Source organism: Aulonocara stuartgranti, assembly GCF_965226115.1.
Source record: "Aulonocara stuartgranti genome assembly, chromosome: 4".
In the NCBI taxonomy this organism is placed as follows: Eukaryota; Metazoa; Chordata; class Actinopteri; order Cichliformes; family Cichlidae; genus Aulonocara; species Aulonocara stuartgranti.
The window spans coordinates 8,074,645-8,094,291 of record NC_138942.1 but is presented as its reverse complement, the minus strand read 5'-3'; the positions used below and the strand labels follow the sequence as shown (position 1 = coordinate 8,094,291).

Below are 19,647 nucleotides of genomic sequence, written 5' to 3'. Positions count from 1 at the left end.
ATATATAATTACAATAAAGGGCTGTTGTATTCTGTTCTTTTCAATTCTATTCTATTCTAAATGGATGTAAGAAAGTGTTCACACTTAAGGCACAAAGTAGTAGGCTGATTCTGAGATGAGATAGGTAAAGGCTAAACTGGCTAGCAAGGTAACTTCAGTACAAATCTCAACAACAAAGATGAAGATGTCTTTGACATATAGTGAAAAATGCCATGTTTTCCCATTGCCTTGATAATATTAGTCTTTTAGAACCAGTTTAGTTGAAAATCAAACTTCATAATGGGTGATGCTAAGATAAGACTTTTATGTGAAGGCTGTCTGGTGCTTTTTTTAAGAGATGCAAACAAATGAAACCTTCCTTCTTTTCAGTGAGCCACAAAGGCCCGTCCTGAAGCATAATGTGCTTTATTCCTCTTTTTGAATCTAACTGGAATTATGATTTACAAAAAGAACATCATGTAATTACGTTATCATCATTTTTGCAACCAAAGGTGTTGTCTCCTGCTTAGATAACAGGTTTAAGGCACTTCTATAATGGCGGCACTTTTCAGACTCGGATGTAACATCCTTTTCATTATAGCAGTCTATAAGTAGTTCTATTCAGAGCAGTTGAAAGTCAGACTGAACAGATGAGTGGGCATGATGCAGCTGAGCTTCAAGAAGTATTCTGCTGTATATAACTACTCAGCAGTTTAAAACTTCAGCTTTTGGCTCACGCCTCAACTTTGGGCATGTGTAACTTTTGAACATTTGAACATTATATATATAAAAGAAAAAAAAACATTTTAAACGAATATTCATATATGGGCCCAAACAATGCCATATAAAAGAATGACATACTACTGGTTTATTGGAAATTTTGATTTACATAAGAGTTGTTTAATGTATATTATCTCAGGGCAAAAGGTGTCATACCTCACAGAACGCCCACAGTATGTGAGGACACAGGGCTGTGTCTCTGATACGCTGGTCTGCAGTACAGGGGCCCCACAGGGAACAGTGCTGGCACCGTTCCTCTTCACCCTCTACACTGCAGACTTCTCCATCAACTCCCCACGCTGCCACCTACAGAAGTTCTCTGACAACTCTGCCATAGTCGGCCTCATCACAGGTGAGGACGACTCAGAGTACAGACAGTGGACTCTGGACTTTGTGGACTGGTGCCAGTAGAACCACCTGCTGATCAACACTGGGAGAACCAAGGAGTTGGTGGTGGACTTCCGGAGATGCAGACCCACCACATTGACACCGGTGAACATCCAGGGAGTGGACATTGAGATAGTGGACTCGTATAGGTACCTGGGTGTTCACCTGAATAATAAACTGGACTGGAGCCACAACACTGATGCTCTGTACAGGAAGGGTCAGAGCAGACTCTACCTGCTGAGGCGACTGAGGTCATTTGGAGTCCAGGGAGCGAAAGACCTTCTATGACTCTGTGGTGGCATCCGTTATTTTTTACAGTGTGGTATGTTGGAGCAACAGTTTATTGACAGCTGAGAGGAAGAGGCTGGATAAACTCATTAGGAAGGCCAGCTCTGTTCTGGGATGCACCCTGGACTCAGTGCAGGTGGTGGGAGACAGAAGGACTCTGGCCAAAATAACATCTCTGATGGACAGAGTCTCCCACCCCATGCATGTAAATGTTGCTGAACTGCAGAGCTCCTTCAGTGGCAGACTGCTGCATCCTCGATGCATGAAGGAGCGTTTCCGCAGGTCCTTCCTCCCTGCAGCTGTCAGGCTGTACAATCAGAACTGCTCCCAACAAACATAGATGTCTACATCAGTGCTGCAACAACTTCTACTGTTATAACTGCACATTACTTTTTCTCAGCTTATATATACACTAACTTATTGTAAGTTACATGTCTACTTTTTAATGCACAGGTACAATACACAATCTGCACTTTTCTAATTATTCTAAATATTCTTAACTATTTAAACATCTTTCAGTATCCTGCTCTGTTTGCACACTATCTGTACGCTAATTTTAACAACTGTACTGTACTCTGCTCTGGTAACTATTGTCCATGATGTAAAAATGTAAAAATTTTCTACACGATCAGACAAGAGTATTTTTAAAGACGGGTTTTAGTAAGTTTTTCTAAATTAACCTCCCGAAAATCTTCCTAACATATGTTTCCCTCTAGTGTATGAACACCTGTAAGTGCTACCAGAAAAATAACAAAGTGAAACGTGAAAAAATAGTGTAAAGAATTAAAACTAGCCTCTTTTCTTTTTTTAAAATACACCGTAAATCTCCCGATAGTTTTACTATCCGAGCTTGAAATATGTATCATTATTGTTATTTTATTTTATTTGTTAAATACAGCTGTTAGGGCTTTTCACATTAGTTGTAATATTTCCTCTCGCCTTTGAATGCATCATAATTAAACGTCCGCCCCTTCTTCTGCACGTCAGTTCCAACATGGCGGCGCCCCACGCTGTGGACGGGGTGGAGGGAGGCAGCGGCGAAACCGGGTTGACGCTGTCGGATTTATCTACCTGTGATGTGAAGAGACCTCAGTTCGGGACACGTTTCCTTACAGACCCACGACAGGTCTTCCAGCATAACGCATGGTCGGTATCTTTTAAAAGAACTCCCCCCAATGGAGCAGACATATGTTCCTGTGCATCTCTGTCAAGGCTGCTCACTCGGACACTGTTATGACTTGCCATAGATTGTGTGTAATTCTGCGAGCCGTTATTTTTTTAACATTGACATTAATTTAATGTTAACATAACATTATGTTAACACTTAAAATAACATTAACTGAATATGGATTTCTCCTACAATGTAATCACGGGACATGGGTTGAACTGGTTGCTGAATAACATTCATAAAATTATTGCCAAGTATTTCTCTGCACCTGATTGGTCAGCCTTTCATATCTAAATACGGAGTTATTTAAAACATCTTTAACATGTAGCAAAGATTTGTGTAAAAATGTTCAGGCTACATGTCAAAGTACTTTGCAGATTTTATTACACCTGCTTACAACCCATCACCAATCTGAGTGAAAGTGTCATATCTTTAAGTATTTCAGGACTGAGAGTGTTTTTGTGTGCCACGTTGCTTTGGGATAATTGGGGTTTCTCACCATCAGGGACAATGTGGAGTGGACCGATGAACAAGAAGCAACCGCTAAGAAGAAAGTCTTAGAAAACAGTCAGCCGCTACCTCCAGAGAAACAAGGTTGCATCATTGCAGTTATACACATAAACCGCACAGTGTGACTGACAGTAAAGACCAGTAAGAGATGTATAGCTTATTAATCAGGAGGACAGCCATCCCCAATGTTGCATCCACTTTCCTTTCATTTTTTGTTTCTTGTGAAAGCGACCAGATCTCTGTTGCTGCTGTTAGCACAAAAAGATTGTTGCTGACATTAATTTGTAACCACTTTTTTCACCTTCAGCTTAACTTTACAGGTTATGAGATATTATAGTTTGTTTTTGTTTTTTTATTTTGCTTTTAAATAGACTTACAAGAATTTCAGGCAAACTTTTATTCACCTTGTCATTATGAAGTATTATGTGTAGAATTTTGAGGCAAAAATTAAAGGCTGTAACATAACAAAATGTGAAACAGATGAAATGTTATGAATACTTAGTGGATACACTGTATATATAGTCTTATTAAGTACTTTAAAGTGTTTTGTTGTGATTTGTAAGCAAGGCAACATAATGCTCCATTACTTAAACACTTGCTTTACTTTGCTTTGCTTTACCTTTGCAGAGGAATACGACAGCCGGGCCAATGAGTACTGGAACGGCTTTTACACAATCCACGAGAATCGTTTCTTCAAAGACCGTCACTGGCTCTTCACAGAGTTCCCAGAGTTGGCCCCACAGTGCAGCCTGAACCATGAATCGCACCCTGGTGCCTCTGGTGCAGTAGAAAATCAGCAGAACAGTCAGGATGGAGAGCAAAGCGGGGAACATGCAGCTTTGTCTCACACTGATGGTGACTTTCCTGGCTCGTCTGCCACCTATCGCATACTGGAGGTGAGACAGCATAACGAAAGCAAGTTAGCTAAACTTAGCTAAATTTTCAGTTAAAGGTTTTAAGAGGATTTGTTGTCATGAAACAGTTTTACTGTTTTATTTATATAAAACTCTGTACAGGTTGGATGTGGTGTGGGAAATACAGTTTTTCCAATACTAAAGACCAACAAGTAAGTGCTGGCAAAACATTTCAATCTATGTTTAAAAAGCACACATCTTATTTATTCTCTTGTAGTATAATGTGCACCATAAAACAATAATTTGCCCTTTGCAGTGATCCAGGACTCTTTGTTTACTGCTGTGACTTCTCCAGCACTGCTGTGGAATTAGTCAAGGTGAGATAATTCAATTCAATTCAATTCAATTTTATTTATATAGCGCCAAATCACAACAAAAGTCGCCTCAAGGCGCTTCATAATAATGATGATGGGATCATGAAAGGATGATCATTTCTCAGGTTGTAATCTAGCTAATAAATTAAAACTGTCCTCTTGTCATCAGAGTAATCCAGAGTACGACCCAGGGCGTTGTTATGCCTTTGTTCACGACTTGAGCGATGTAGAAGCCAATTACCCCATCCCTGATGGAACCCTTGATGTTATAGTGCTAATCTTTGTTCTATCAGCTCTGCATCCCAAGAAGTATGAACTTCTTTTTTTTTCCCCTCTTCCCTTTTGTCTTTCCTTTGGTTTCACTCGGTGGAAGTAATTAAATTGTCACTGCTTCTTATACTTTCACCCTAACTTCAGGATGCAAGCATCCATCAGTAGACTAGCACGCCTCCTGAAGCCCGGTGGAGTGATGCTGCTCAGGGACTATGGACGCTACGATATGGCACAGCTCCGCTTCAAGAAAGGTTAGTTCTGCAAGACACTGGGTTCAAAATTTTCCACAGTTTGGTCTTTAAAATTTTTTTTTACCTGCTGTAACATGCTTTTTTTTTTTTTTTTTTTTTTTAGGTAATTCCAAATCTGTAAAACCCATGATAGTGAATTAGAAAAGCGGTTACGAAAATGAGTGAGAGATGGTCTTAAATATGTTTAAAATGCATTAAGAACTGCTTAAAATGCAAAAAGTAACAGTAAATCCAGCTGTGCAAGAAGTTCGAATTTGAGGTTTGAAAGGGCGATATATTAATGGATGTAATATTATTATGTAATATTACCATGTTCTGGCTTATTATTTACATGACAATGATATGTTATTTTCTACAAGTTGCTGGAAAATAATGTGCTTGTGGTTTGGTTTTTTTTTTAGGAAGGTGTCTCGCCGAAAACTTTTATGTCCGAGGCGATGGAACGCAAGTATATTTTTTTACTCAAGGTACAAAAAAGGTCTTAATAAAGATTTATTGGGGTTTATTTTTGTAGAGTTGCTTTCTGATGGTGTATCCAAAAAATATTTCTGTGCTCATTTTAGATGAGCTCCATGAGCTGTTCACTCAGGCTAAGCTGGAGAAAGTGCAGAACCTTGTGGACAGAAGGCTACAGGTGAACAGAGGGAAGCAACTCACCATGTACAGGGTGTGGATTCAGTGCAAGTACCGCCAGGCTCCAGTTTAGCCACCTGGGTGTGAAAGTGGGGAGAACCCACCTGACTTGACTGTCAACTACAGCCAGAATTTAGGAAGTGAAGAGAAGGTGGTGCTTGCTTTTTCCAGTGGGCGTATGGAGTGGACATGAAAAGCTTTGTGATGAAGGGAATGCAACAGAATATTTACATACTGTAAAGGTTTTACACTATCCCAGCTGCTAAACTGCAGATGGACACTTTTTTTATGCGTAAGTTTCCTGATGGTGCAGCAGTCCTAGCTGCAATAGTCATGTCTTGTCACTTTCTTATGGAAGCCTGTTTCAGCCACTGGAAAGAAAAAAAAAATTACCAGGCAGAGCTAAGTCTAAATTTCAAGTTATCTCGAAGTTTTAAGTTGGGTTGCTGAAAATTTCAATTTACTAACTAGATCTCTTAAAATATCACCTTTAATAAGTCAAAAATTTCGAAGTACTAAATCAAAACTTTGACTTGAGAAAGACAAAAACATTTTTTTCAGTGATTGTTCAGTTCAATTATTTAAGAAAGTGCTGGTTACCTGTATGTTTCTCTTCTGACATATTGTTCCTGATGTTTTGAAATAAACTGAATGATTTTTAAGATTTTCCCTTTTGTACATGCAAAATAAAAATAAATTTTAAAAAATGAAGTTTATTTTTAATTTAGTATTTAAAATACCTTGAAAATTTCAAGGTTGTGCTTTTTTCCGATGCTACTTTGCTTTCCATCTCACGTTTAGTGGTTGACTGGCTGGTTAGGAAAAAAGACAACAAATCAGTTAGCAATTGGTTATATTAAGTCCGTAAAGCATGTGGGTGTGAACATGATGGGAACTTTCTGATAAGTGATCCTTTTAGTAACTGTGGGTGGGCGCTGGTAAATTGTATTGTGTACAGAGGCATTTGCCATTGGTCCAGACAAGAGATTTGGAGCAGGCGTGGACTGGATGAAGGTGAAAATACTTGACCAATCTCACGAGAAAATATGAGATTTTACTGATTATTGTTTACATTGCAAAAAACATGAGAACCGAACCGAATCGATCCGGATTCAGCTGAAACGCCTGCAACAGCACAACTTCCGAAATAGATTGGTTTCTTCCCTGAAGCGAGGAAGGCGACTGGAGACGAACTTTGTTTTGGTCGAGCTGACACCCAGGACCCTAAATTCATCACATCACCGGGGGAGATACAGATAGGGGGGTAACTAACGCTAGCTTAAAGACATCATTTATACCTGGTGAAAAACGCAGGACCTCGAGGGTCGCCATTGTGTGGAACGAGATAACCCGACCGATGCACGGTATGGTCCTCGGAGAGAGGGATGTGATGGGGATCCCCGCCTAACTGGTATAGAAAGGCGGGTTTGGGATACCCGGAGTTGTCGAGGCCTCCGAGGGAATCCTCCGTCGTCAACCCTGAGCTACGCAGCGCGCTCCCGTGTCTTGATCGTTGCAATAAGCACGCGAGGGACGCGGCTGTGGATGCGGCCTAGCCTGGGAGGGTCTGCCGAGAACAGGGGGAAACAACAGAGACAGTTTCGGGGTTAACAGGCCCTTCAGAGGACCGTGAAAATATTAAATTACAGTAAGTATTTCGGTTGGTTATCGAACAAAATGACATATCTGGGCATGCCTCTCGCTAAATGGAGACTTCGTGGCACGAGCACCTGGCAAAACAGAACAGAGAAGATGCTTCTTTTTTGAGTTAGCCCGTTGGATACCTAACGCTAGCCATGTAATATGTTCGCAAAACCCCTTACTGTTTCGGGGTTCAATTTACTATTTATTTGCTTAAGCAGCCATTTGATCGAGCAGGAATAATCAACGTTTGTCTGTTCTGGGAGCATTAATTGTTTGTCAAAATCCAATCTTTATGTTACTAGCTAACGTTAACTGTTAGCTGCTGTATTGCAATGCTACGCTAAGTGATGTCCAACATCGGTAGACTTGTAGCTCATTTAGCTCATTTTTCAGTCTTGGCTGATTACTTCGCGGGTTATTCACAGGGGATCTTTTAGATCAATATGTTGTCATTATAACGTTGAGCCAGCCAAACCTGTAATGAGTAGAATTAAGGGCTGTTTGACATGGATTGACATGGACACCACAGGTTGCACTTTTTATTTCAATCCATGCAATTCATAGATAACTGACTTGGAACACAGTATTGGGCGTGTAACGTTAACCTTTACACAAGCTAGCAAGCTGGACCCTTATTGTCTATTGTGGCCATTGCTGTGAGTGTACTTGGCAGCCCCTCCATTAGTGACCTTTCATAACTCCAGCGCCATGTAACTTAGGCCTATAATGCCAGGGCGTTATCACATGATGCTATAATTTCCAAGCAATCACTACACACATCTGGCCCACGTCTTTAATGCCTATTAAGTGTCTGTTATTAGCTATATGTTGGGCTAGATTTTGCAATATATTATTGAGTAACAAAGTTTTATGGCCGGTACTTGCTGAACACATGATGTATAACATTGTTGTCAAGCTTATTGATGACTCAGAACAGGAATTTTCCACATCCATATAGTTAAAAACAGCCATGAGTCATCACAAAAGATGGCTTTTGAAACAGTGAACCCTCACTCCCACTTGAATATTCCACACTCTTCAACACCTTCCTTAATCTGTGCTCTTGTCTCTGCAGCCATGATGGAAGAACTGCATAGCTTGGACCCCCGACGGCAGGAGCTGCTGGAGGCTCGCTTCACAGGGGTCGGTGTGGCAAAGGTTTGTGTTACAGCAGATGTCACAAAGGTGAAGCATCGGAAGTCTAGTCAGAGAGCTTATTAGAATTACAGATTTTCTTAATTAAACATTTTTGTGAATCTCTTCCCTTTCTTTGTCTAACTCAGCCTCAGTATCATTCTGCTGTTTGGCCTGGACAAGCTTGGCCCCACTCCTTTTCTTTGTCTGTCTCTGGAGAAGGTTGAGCTGTGTCTGTGTTTTTTGGCTGGTGTGATATGGCATCTCTCCCTGGCTCATGATGTAGCGGCTGTATATGCAAGTGGTGATGCCTGCCAAAAAGGCCACAGACGGGACAGGGGTGGTAGAGGGAGGAGGAGTGAAAGCAGAAGAGGAATGCAGAAATGGTTCTTGACCAGGTGTAAGTGAAGGCAGCATTTAGCCTCACACCCCTTTCTTGCTACATAGATGGAGCTGTCTTTGTGGAAGGTGATCTTGGAACAGTTAGGGAGTGAGAGTCAGTGCCAGGAGTGGGCCCTGTGCCAGCCATAGGCAGAGCAGAGCCCATGGCATGGCTGCTGCCGCAGAGAAGATGGCGGCTCTTGCTAAGGCATCATGCCACAACCACCCTGTATGACAAGACAAGCAATGTGTGTGTGCGTGGGGGTTTAGAAAGTGAGGGACAAGTAATTCTACAAATCGCTCTGAAGAAATATGGGTTGGTGGTCTAAAAGCCTTCAATCTTACATAGAAGTTTTGAGTTTTTTCTTTGACCTTGGAAAGCCTCGTGGCACTGCTACTGTATTTGTTATCACTGACTTGGCATGAAAATTGTTGTCCTTTGCAGACAAAGATGTAGAGCACCTTTTGATAATGGAGCATAGGGGGGTTAGAATCTGTTGAAAAGTGCCCCCTTTTTTTGTAAAACAACCAAGATATGAATTTGGAGGGGGTTAAAAAGAAACCATCATTCGTAAATGATGCGAGGCATCTTTTCAATGTCTTTCTCTGGAGAGGGGCACTAGTTAAGACTATAGTGAACAGGAGAAAAATAGATGACATTATCTAAAGGTGACGGAGAGACAGAGGAATACATCCCCAGCAGCATGCCTAATGTTCAGCCATTTTAGGAGGGTTCAGTGAGAGAGCTCTAGTGTGCTCTGAATGACTAAGTATCTCTCCCTGATTGGACAGTGCCTCCTGAATTTTGATGTGAATCACTTGATTGACAGGCATCACCTAGGGAACCAGCATTAGAACCGATGCAGGTCTACATTCTGTGGGAAGTTAATGGTGATGGTATTTAGCCAAGCCTCCGCATCCTTTCCCTCAGTTTGTCACCCATTTTACTCTCTTTTCAAACTCGTTCTCTCTCGCTCTTGCTCTCTCTCTTTCTCTCACACACGGGCATGCATTTTGAGGATGAAATTTTATTTCTACATGTCTCTTGCACCTTTTAAGCATATGTGTGGTTATTTGCTCTCTGTAAATTCTCTCATGTATTTTTACCTGATTTTTAATAGGGCTCAGGTCAGAATCAAAATGAGTCATCCAATCAGAGTCTATGCAGTGTGGGCTCTCTCAGTGACAAAGAGCTAGAGGTTAGTCTCAACCCTTACAGCATTATTTTTTTGTTGTTGTTTATGTTTTTGTTTTTTTAATGCCAACCCCATCTCTGGGTGTTACATTGTAATGCATTTGGCTGATGCATGCGACTTTCCTCACAGACTCCTGAGAAAAAGGCAAATGACCAGAGAGTGAGGAAACGCAAAGCAGACCACTTTGACAGCCAAGGTAGGATTGTCTCTGAGTTCTTTTTATCATGTATCCCACATTTCCTCAGCTTTTTCTGAACTCCTCGATTCTCTGTTCCAGCCAAAGCAGGAGCAAGAGGACATAAAATTAGTGATTATTTTGAGGTGAGTGGCAGAAAATGTTCTCCCTTTTTTTGTGCTGGGAACAGCTAAGCTCACATCCCCTGGAATGCTTCAGTGTGGGGGATATAATATTTCACATATCTTCTAACACCTTCTTATAGCCACCTTGGTCTTTTCCATTGAACTGCTTTTTTCTTTTTCTTCTTCCATTCGTTCTTCCTTTACCTGTCTATCAGTTTGCGGGAGGTAGCGGTCCTGGTACCAGCCCTGCCAGGGGAATTCCACCAGTGGTCCGCTCTTCCCCACAGCACTCTCTGTCCAACCCCCCTGTCATGGTGAGCATGTTTGCTCTATGGTCTTTCTTGTGCTTTTCTTTACTCTTATTTATTTATTTATTTTTCAAATCTCAGCTCTTTCCATTGTCTCTTTCACTTGTCTTATTAAGAAGATGTGAAGAATCAAATGTGGTCTATAAATGCCCCTGTACAGAAACTGTGTTTAGTGCAGTACAATGCAGTTAGCAGTTAAAACCAAGGAAAAAAAAGTATTGAATGAGAAATGGCTTATTTAGTACCGTTTGTCAAACATAAAGACAGCTATTAATGTTATAATCAAAAAGAGTTTAGATAAACCTGTTGCACATTTGCTACTTTTGTAAACCAGAGGCCGTGCATCTCTCCAAGTAAAATGAATTGTTTAATACACCTGAGCTTCTTTTTGTCATCCAAAACTTTAGACTTGCCTATTTTATCTCATATGCTTCTCGTTTACTCTCAGATTGCGGTTTCCATAAATGTTCTTGTTCCAGATTGCTATCATGTTTTATCACAACTATTGTGATGAAGGCGACTGATGAGTGTTTCTATCTTCCAGGTGCAGCAAGGAAGCCCGTCATCCGTCAGCTCCAACACAGAACACTCCTCTTGTTCACTGAAGCCTCCTTCTCTTCACGTGCTCCACAAAGCCACACAGGTACTGGACACGCTCTTCCAGCTGGTTGTTTGTCTGGTTTAACTCTTATTTGAGTTGTAAGTTGGTAAATAGTCAGCATATGTACCAACAAGTCACAAGCAGTCATTATAAGATGGAAGATATTGTTAGATGAAACTACTTGTTGCACTGCATTTCACTGTGATGTAGACTGAGCCAGCATTAACCGACACTTTTGTGCTCAATGTACCCTTTAGTCTGACCTTACTATAGAGAAACTAACAGCAATGGAGAACAACAAGAACTCTGACCTGGAGAAGAAGGAGGGCCGCATAGACGATTTGTTGCGGGTACTAATCTCATTACACTTCACCCCTGCTACTCTGCTTGCAATTTTCATTAGTTTTGAGAATATCATGTTTTCTGTCTTGGTTTTTTTTCACTCAAGGCATGTTAGAGTTGACATTTCTGCTTTTATAAACAAGTATTCTTTTTGTTCATTCTTCATATATGAACGTTTTTGTGCTTTATTATATGTTCTCTTCCAGGCCAACTGTGATCTGAGGAGGCAAATTGATGAACAACAGAGAATGCTAGAGCGATACAAGGAACGTTTAAATAAGTGTGTGACCATGTCCAAGAAGCTTCTGATTGAAAAGGTATGTTTATGCATTGATGTAATTTTAAACTATTAGTTTCCAAAGTGAATAAGTCATTAAATTAATGAGCTACTTGAACAAATCCTGAAATACGGCACTTCACAATAAATATTCCAGCTTTAATGCCTGCCTTTCTTCCCTCCCCTTATTTCAGTCTAAACAAGAGAAGATGGCATGTCGGGATAAAAGTATGCAGGATAGGCTTCGACTGGGTCATTTCACCACAGTGAGACACGGTGCATCTTTTACTGAGCAGTGGACAGATGGATATGCTTTCCAAAATCTTATCAAGTGAGGCTCTTCGTGTTTAATGCATTAAGTATTTGTGCTAGTTTAAATGTCAAAATCCAACTGTAAAAATTATTTTCTTTGTTTTTCCAGCATTTGTAGCAAGCAGAATCATAGTTTGAATGCTTTGTTGTGTCAAACACATTTGCTTTCCTAACAGGAGCACCTTATACTCTCTGTAGGCTCCCATTGTTAATCTTTTTGTATTATATATTTATTTTAGTTTATTTTATTATTCATATTATTCTCTGTGTGGGGATTATGCTGGAGCGGCTAGGGGATGAAGGACAGGTTGGTGAACGATGGGAGAAGAAAGCAGAGGAATAGAAAAAGAAAATGGACAGAAAGAAAGAAAACTCAAATGATACACAGCACATGAAAGACAAAACAATGGGAGGTGCACGGTCCATTTTTCCTGCTAATGTATTGTCTATTTCCAGACAACAGGAAAGAATCAACTCCCAGCGAGAGGAGATTGAAAGGCAGAGGAAGCTGCTAGCCAAACGCAAGCCACCCTCCATGGCTCAGACTCCACCACCAAGCCTTGAGCAAAACAAACGCAAAAGCAAGGCCAATGGAGCAGAAAGTGAAGCGTATGATGCTTTTGTTAATTTCTTTTCTCTTTTATACCAGATATCATCCCTCTGTATATTTATTTGGAGCTGCCTTTTTTAGTTTTTCTTCTTTTTTTTTTGGTCTTGCAGGTTATCACAGGCAGAGTACCATGAGCAGGAGGAAATCTTTAAACTAAGATTAGGCCATCTGAAGAAGGTAATCCTCCATGTTTTTGATGCCAGTTTCTCATTATGAACTTTTTCGTTAGTTGTTTTGTTTTGTTGCACAGCTTCTGACATTTATATTTTGTTTTGCAGGAAGAGGCTGAGATCCAAGCAGAGCTAGAGAGATTGGAGCGAGTGCGAAATCTTCACATACGCGAGCTGAAAAGGATCCATAATGAAGATAATTCCCAGTAAGATTTCTTAGTCCCATTTCAGACATGGAGTACAGTCAAGCTCTGAAATTTTCTGGGGATATGTTCCTAGAGTACCTGTGAATTTAATAAAAATAAAAGGCCTATAAGTGCCTATTTTTATTGTCGTTCAAAGGGCCATAAAAATTTGTGGAGGATATTTGCCATTTCTGCAAAATTGCAGAATGTCTACGAACGCTTATTAGTTAGGTTCTAAGGAAAAATTCACGAATGACTGAGGCCATGAACTCTGAACTGTGATTTTGCAGGGGTACAATGTACACAGCATTGCTGTTAAAGTGACACCTTAGTCATTCTTAGATAAGGTGACTTTAATTTTAATGTGTTCATACATTCCAAATCCATTTGATTAATTCCTGAACTTCACCTGTGATAATATATGCAGTTTTTTCCCTTTGTTCTCTTACTAAAAATGAATAGAGCAAAATTTGTTTATTGTGCATACAGACACAGAGTGAGTGAAGTAAGGAATCCTTGTTTTGGAGAACCAAGCTGTCTAAAAATAAAATGTTTTATGATGACCAAAATTGTAAATCTAATCTGATTATACATTGGGATTGACAGCACGGTAAGATGGACTGTTATAACTTAAAATAAGTAATGATAGTTAGATGGTTTAAAATGCTGTGTTCAAATAATTGATTAGGGTTGTACCCATTTCAGACTTCACTTCCTGAATTTTGTTTTTTTACTTATATTGGTGTCTAATCCTTTGAAAGCCTATTTGTCAGTGTAACTGGCTTCACTCCAAGTTCTATGTTAAAACGGATAACAAGTTTCTGGCTCCAGGTCAGTAATGTTGCTTTGTTACCAAATTGTTTAGTTGGGGTAAAATGCCCTCAGTGTTGGATAGTTCTTTTATTTTCTTCATCTTTCTCCTCCACCAAAATAATCTGGGGTGTCCTTCTGCTCCTAATACTTTTTTTTTTTTTTTTTATAAACTCCGTTCTGTGCAGATTCAAAGATCACCCTACGCTAAATGACCGATACCTGCTACTCCATTTACTTGGACGGGGAGGTTTCAGTGAAGTTTACAAGGTGAGTGAGTAATGAGGAAAGAGACTGATCAGTCTTTCTTTCTTTTCTTGCATTTTCATATATATATATTTTTTTGTCCGTGTTTTGCTGCCTTTACAGCATTTTCAAGTAAACGATTACTTGAAACGAAAACGAAATATTAATAAACAGGACTTAAATCTGAAGTTCTGCTTTACCTAATGAAGCAATGGCTGCTACAGATGCTTACTGATTCACTTTTTTCCAGGCCTTTGACCTAACAGAGCAAAGGTACGTTGCGGTCAAAATTCACCAGTTAAACAAGAACTGGAGGGATGAGAAGAAGGAAAATTATCACAAGTGAGTGCTTTGCCATTTTGAGGCAATACTTTGGTATATTTAACACAGCTTTGACTGATCTTCTGTGCCATTGTAAAGTCACTTCATTTTAACTTCATTGCATAAATCCTTTATTTTCAGACATGCTTGCAGAGAATATAGAATCCATAAAGAGCTGGACCACCCACGAATAGTTAAACTTTATGACTACTTTTCACTTGACACTGACTCGTAAGTCATTGCTTTTAAAACAAATACTTGAAACTTGCACCACATTCTGCCAAGGTGCTTAAACACTTCTTCTTTGTTTTGAAACAGGTTCTGCACAGTCCTGGAATACTGTGAGGGTAATGACTTGGACTTCTACCTGAAGCAGCACAAGTTAATGTCAGAGAAAGAGGGCCGCTCCATCATCATGCAGATCGTTAATGCCCTCAAGTACCTCAATGAGATCAGACCGCCCATTATCCACTACGACCTTAAACCCGGTAAGTCTTCATTTTTGCTTTTGCATTGTTAGAGCTTGGCACATTTCTTCTTTATGTTCAATAAATAGTAATACCATCAGTAAAATTAACTACTTGCCTTCCTGCTGCAGCAGTTTTTAAACTGCCTAATAGAGTGCACCGCACTGGTTATTAACAAGGAGCAAACCCTCATTCATTCATAACCAAGTAACTTTCTATTTCTTTTTTTTTTAATACCTTAATCAGAAAAAAAAACCCATCTAAGATTAGCAATGTGTTTTACAAGAGTGTTGTGGGTTGACTTAGGTGTCATTAACCTGGCATGTTTTTTGATGTTGGAAGAAACTGGAGGTTCTAGAGAGAGCCTGTGCAAGCACAAGGAGAAACATGAAAACTCCAGAGAAAGACCCTGCCTGGGTTTGAACTTTTTGTGGAATAGAAGTGCTAAACATAGATCCACTGTGCTAGCTACCATCTTATTTTATATTGGATATTTTCTTTCGTGCCTGTGAATCTTTTCCCCTCTCTTTTCAGGTAACATTCTGTTAGTGAACGGCACTGCTTGCGGGGAGATCAAGATCACAGACTTTGGCCTGTCAAAGATCATGGATGATGACAGCTACAACTCGGTGGATGGGATGGAGCTGACTTCACAGGGAGCAGGGACGTACTGGTAATATTTGCGCTGAAAGATAACGGTGTTTAGAAAAGTCAGAAACGAATGTACATGAGTGGGAAACAAGTCTTATCGAGCCTGCTGTTAATTGTTAAAGCTTGTATAAAAATTAGCCAATGAATTTCTGCAGATAAGTAGGAGAGAAATTTTCACACAACAGCTATCAGGTCTTTAAATGATGACGTGATGAATACTGCTCTGTATCTTGTTCTATTTAATTTCAACAAGCCCCTAAAAACAGTCAGTGATCACTGTCGGCTTCTCTCGCTTTTTATTACTGCTAATCATTTTAAAGCTACGTTTTTAAACCCTTACGATGTAACTACAGCTCAGCCCATGCAGCAGTATATTGACTAACCTCGTATTGTGGATGGATTATCTCAGTTGTTCTCCTGACTGAAATTTGGCCCATTTACAGCATCCTGCCATCCGAGTGCATTTGCCACTAACCATTGGGAACCCTCACATTAACGTTTATCGAGTGGAAAAAAGTCCTTGTTCGTTAGCGTTCGCCCTCCAGCCTCACTGTTTATATTATGCTAACATAGCTGTGTCGCTAGCGATCACGTAGCACATCATTATATACCAGCTAGTCCAACTTCAGTAACCCTACAAACGTCACTGCTGTTTACTTTCCTGTCTTCATTTATGTTGGAGGTGATAGCAGAGCTGTACGTGTTATTTTTTTCAGAAATCTCTCAGTCAGAACATGGTATATTATATTTAGATGGAAGCTAGCGAGCTAACTTCCTGCTAACTTCTAACTCTGTTAAATTTCATAAATTCTGTTTTCATGGATGCCTGGATGTTAAATTTAACTGTTACACCCGGTAAAGCAGCAACGCTGATCATTTTATTACAGATGAAAGAATTTAGACAGTTTTTCAACTCTTAGTAATGCTGCAGTGATCATTTGACTTGGTGACCTGCAGCGGAGTTTGGGCCCAGACATGGCTAATGACGTCAGACTTAAAGACTGGATTGGTAAAGAGAAACCATAGAGTGTTTCTGGTAGGTGGGACGTTGCTAAAATATGACACAGCTGCACAATGAAAGCTGAGCAGGCTTATAGTCAATGGAGACGGGAATTTTGTCAGATTGTCCAGCACACTGTCTGGATTGTCTGAAGGGAATGAAATTGCAAAGGAGTGAAATTAAGGGGCACTTGCAGTCACTTATGTTGAATAACTGCATTTCTTCTTAATATTGGCAGGGTAGAAATATTCAGTGTTTGTGTCATTGTAGTTGAACGGTCGAGGAATAATACCATAACAATGGAGAAAAATGGAGAGAAAACATAATCAGGATAATGCATGTAAAACAAAAAACTGAAGTGAGGTTGTGGCTAAAAAGCATTTAAAGCAGTCCTCTACTGGTAGTAGTTGTAATGTTTTTGTGGTTTTTGTTAATGGCTGTTTCTGCAGTTCTGGTTTGTGTATAAGTGCATATGTAAAGGTCATCTTGCAATTTAACTCTGATTGCCTGGTTTTTATTTAGAGTGCAATGTTTATTTAAATAATTGCTATGCTATTGAATGCACCTTGAAAGTCCAGACAGTATAATTGGGCTTGCTGAAATTCATGAATATTAACATAGCTCCCGTCTTCTTTTTTAGGTACCTTCCCCCAGAGTGCTTCGTTGTTGGCAAGGAACCACCCAAAATCTCCAATAAAGTTGACGTGTGGTCTGTGGGAGTCATTTTCTACCAGTGTTTGTATGGCCGCAAGGTAGGAAACTCGCGCTGAATAAACATTTTAATAAGACAGCTGAGCTGCAGTTGGGATAATTTTAGATTATTTTTTTTCCACATTTATTTTTAGAGAAAAGAAACTTAGTGTAACTGCACTGTATAACAGCGCATGTGCATTATTTATATTCAGTTTTTGTAGATCAACTTGGTATTGTTGGTTTGGTTTTTTTTGTTTTGTTTGCATCATCCATTTAATATCCCAGAAATATTGGTGTTATTCCCTTCTATGTTTATATTTATGCCTCTTTGTTTATCTATTTGTATCTCTAGTTCTACACTTCATTTTATTTGCTTTGTTGTCTGTTGTATGTGTGCTGCTATGACAACTCAATTTCCCTCTGGGATTAATAAAGTTTAGCTGATTCTTATCACATTTAACACATTCTAAATGGCACGTAGAGACTGACCTGGCTCAGGCAGAAGCAGTGTTTGTGCATGCCTACATTTTATTTCATTAAAGCTAACATACTGTCCAACAACAACACAAAAAATATCAGCACAAACATTTACACTTGTAACTTTCAAATATATCTGTAGGCCATTCTTTTTAAAAGGTAAACTGCACATTTGGTAGTTTCTCATCCTTATTCCTCAAATTAACCCCTTAGAAATATATTGCAAATGCCTCCCAAATTGTTTTCACTCTCCTGTGTCAAAAAAAGCCTTTTGTTTTGTTTTAACTGCTTTTTGCTTTTGCAGCCTTTTGGCCACAATCAGTCCCAGCAGGACATTTTACAGGAAAACACCATCCTGAAGGCGACAGAAGTTCAGTTTCCCCCTAAACCTGTAGTCACACCTGAAGCTAAGGTATTGCACTCATGATTTTTGGCTTTGCATTTTCAAATACTTCAACTGTAATGCTTTTTTTTTTTTCTTCTCTCCTTAAAATCTCTGCAGTCAAGTGCACGTACTGTCCTTACACCCTGTTTTTTGTTCACTTTCCAGGCCTTTATAAGGCGCTGTCTAGTCTACCGTAAGGAGGACCGCATTGATGTGCACCAGCTGGCCAGTGACCCCTTCCTTATGCCCCACATCCGCAAGTCAGTGGCCTCGTCGGGCACCTCAGGCATGGCAATGGCTTCCACATCCAGCTCCTCCAACAGCAGCGCCTCAAACTGAGCCCACGCCCCTTAACTGACTAGTGAACTGAATTCATTTAAAAGGGTGGGGTGGGGCGGGAGCGACGCTATACTGTGTCACCCCCCTCCTAACAGCATCCCACCTTGCCATGAAATGCCCAAGGGGAAACTGGTCAGATGGCAGCAAGGGGTGGGTGAGAAGTCATGGATGGTTTGGGGAGACAACATGTCACCCTTCATCCTTCTCATATCCATCTACCCCAGCCCACCTGTCCTGCTTTCTCAAAAGGGTGACATGACATCGTTCTAGGGGTCAAAGCCCTGGATGACTCACATAGCAAGGGGCGAGTTTTTGCAGCGTGTTGGTGAAAAATGGGGTTCAATGTTCCGGAGCTTTCTTTTCTGCTTTAGGGAAAAAAAAGAGAAAATAAAATGAAGTATAGAACTGCTTCAGCTTGGCCAGATGGAAAGGACTGTGGAAGACCTCATACCTATACACACTCACAGATACATCCATGCATGAGCCATTCTGGTCCAAGGTAGTCTGAATTCCGCTAGCTCAAATATTTTTGTTTTCATTTCCCTGAACTTAACTGAGGGAACCAGTCGGGGGGCTGTTATTGTATTGAACCCTAAATATCTGTGGCACTATGTCATTCAACCTGCTGTTCTGGGAACCCTTGCCTCGAATAAATTCCAGACCTGAATAGTTTGTGACGAGGAGGGACAGAGTTGACAGTCTCATGTACCCCCTCCCTCGCATATCCTCGTCAAACTCCTGTGACCAAAGCGTATAACTTCCAGATGGTGGCAGTGTTTCACCTCTGTTTTTATAATGAATGGTTTTAGAGTTGTGCTACTTGATATGGGGTGGAAGCTGTTGAGAGGAGATCCCTTTTAACATTTTTTTTTTTTTTACTTCTCAATTGAAACCAGTTTAATGGGGAAAACTGTTGTTTTTCAAGTTGCCTTTAATTAGAACTGTTAATGTTTTGTTTGCCCCCTTCCCCACTCCCCCACCATAAACACACATATTTATTTAGGTATGTTTGAATTTATTTTTGGACAATAAAATGCAAGGGACTGGTTTACTTTATAGTACTGTTGGGGGAGATTGGGCCTTAGCAGAAAGTTGCATAAAACATTAAATACTATTGGTTAAAATGTGTCTGTTGTTCTTGTTTTCTGTGTGTGTGATGGGGTTACCATTGCATCTTTCTTTCGATCTTCATTTTAAATGCAGGTGTATTCATGAGCATATGTATCTTTTTAATTATTTGTCCCTTCGATGTTCCTTTAGAATCGATTTAATTGACTATGAATGAAATTTGCATTCAGCCC

The 19,647-nt window shown here is 40.0% G+C and overlaps 1 protein-coding gene across 3 annotated transcripts; it reads left to right on the top strand.

The window, feature by feature from the left end:
• The first annotated feature begins 2,401 nt into the window (after positions 1-2,401).
• tlk2 (tousled-like kinase 2) lies at positions 2,402-19,470 on the top strand. Of its 3 annotated transcripts, XM_082531121.1 has the most exons (28): positions 2,402-2,580; positions 3,108-3,196; positions 3,740-4,008; positions 4,129-4,178; positions 4,283-4,343; positions 4,510-4,649; positions 4,758-4,864; positions 5,266-5,331; positions 8,217-8,299; positions 9,778-9,855; positions 9,982-10,048; positions 10,130-10,173; positions 10,368-10,466; positions 11,005-11,103; positions 11,319-11,411; positions 11,610-11,720; positions 11,875-12,011; positions 12,449-12,601; positions 12,713-12,779; positions 12,881-12,978; positions 13,956-14,037; positions 14,264-14,355; positions 14,476-14,565; positions 14,653-14,822; positions 15,336-15,474; positions 17,093-17,204; positions 17,927-18,034; positions 18,173-19,470. In XM_082531121.1, the coding sequence occupies exons 1-28, from the start codon at positions 2,429-2,431 to the stop codon at positions 18,344-18,346; spliced, it is 3,030 nt and encodes a 1,009-aa protein (XP_082387247.1). In that variant the 5' UTR covers positions 2,402-2,428; the 3' UTR covers positions 18,347-19,470. The 3 variants fall into 3 exon arrangements, with proteins under 3 accessions (XP_082387247.1, XP_082387245.1, XP_082387246.1); XM_082531119.1 differs by lacking the exons at positions 2,402-2,580; positions 3,108-3,196; positions 3,740-4,008; ... (3 more) ...; positions 4,758-4,864; positions 5,266-5,331 and adding an exon at positions 6,970-7,145; XM_082531120.1 differs by lacking the exons at positions 2,402-2,580; positions 3,108-3,196; positions 3,740-4,008; ... (4 more) ...; positions 5,266-5,331; positions 10,368-10,466 and adding an exon at positions 6,970-7,145.
• The last annotated feature ends 177 nt before the right edge of the window (positions 19,471-19,647 follow it).

Bases quoted from the DNA above. Each gene is read 5' to 3' on its own strand.
- tlk2 (XM_082531121.1), top strand. From the start codon at position 2,429: ATGGCGGCGCCCCACGCTGTGGACGGGGTGGAGGGAGGCAGCGGCGAA. The intron at 5,332-8,216 runs GTACAAAAAAGG...TTGTCTCTGCAG, and splicing joins AGTATATTTTTTTACTCAAG to CCATGATGGAAGAACTGCAT. The intron at 12,780-12,880 runs GTAATCCTCCAT...TTTGTTTTGCAG, and splicing joins GATTAGGCCATCTGAAGAAG to GAAGAGGCTGAGATCCAAGC.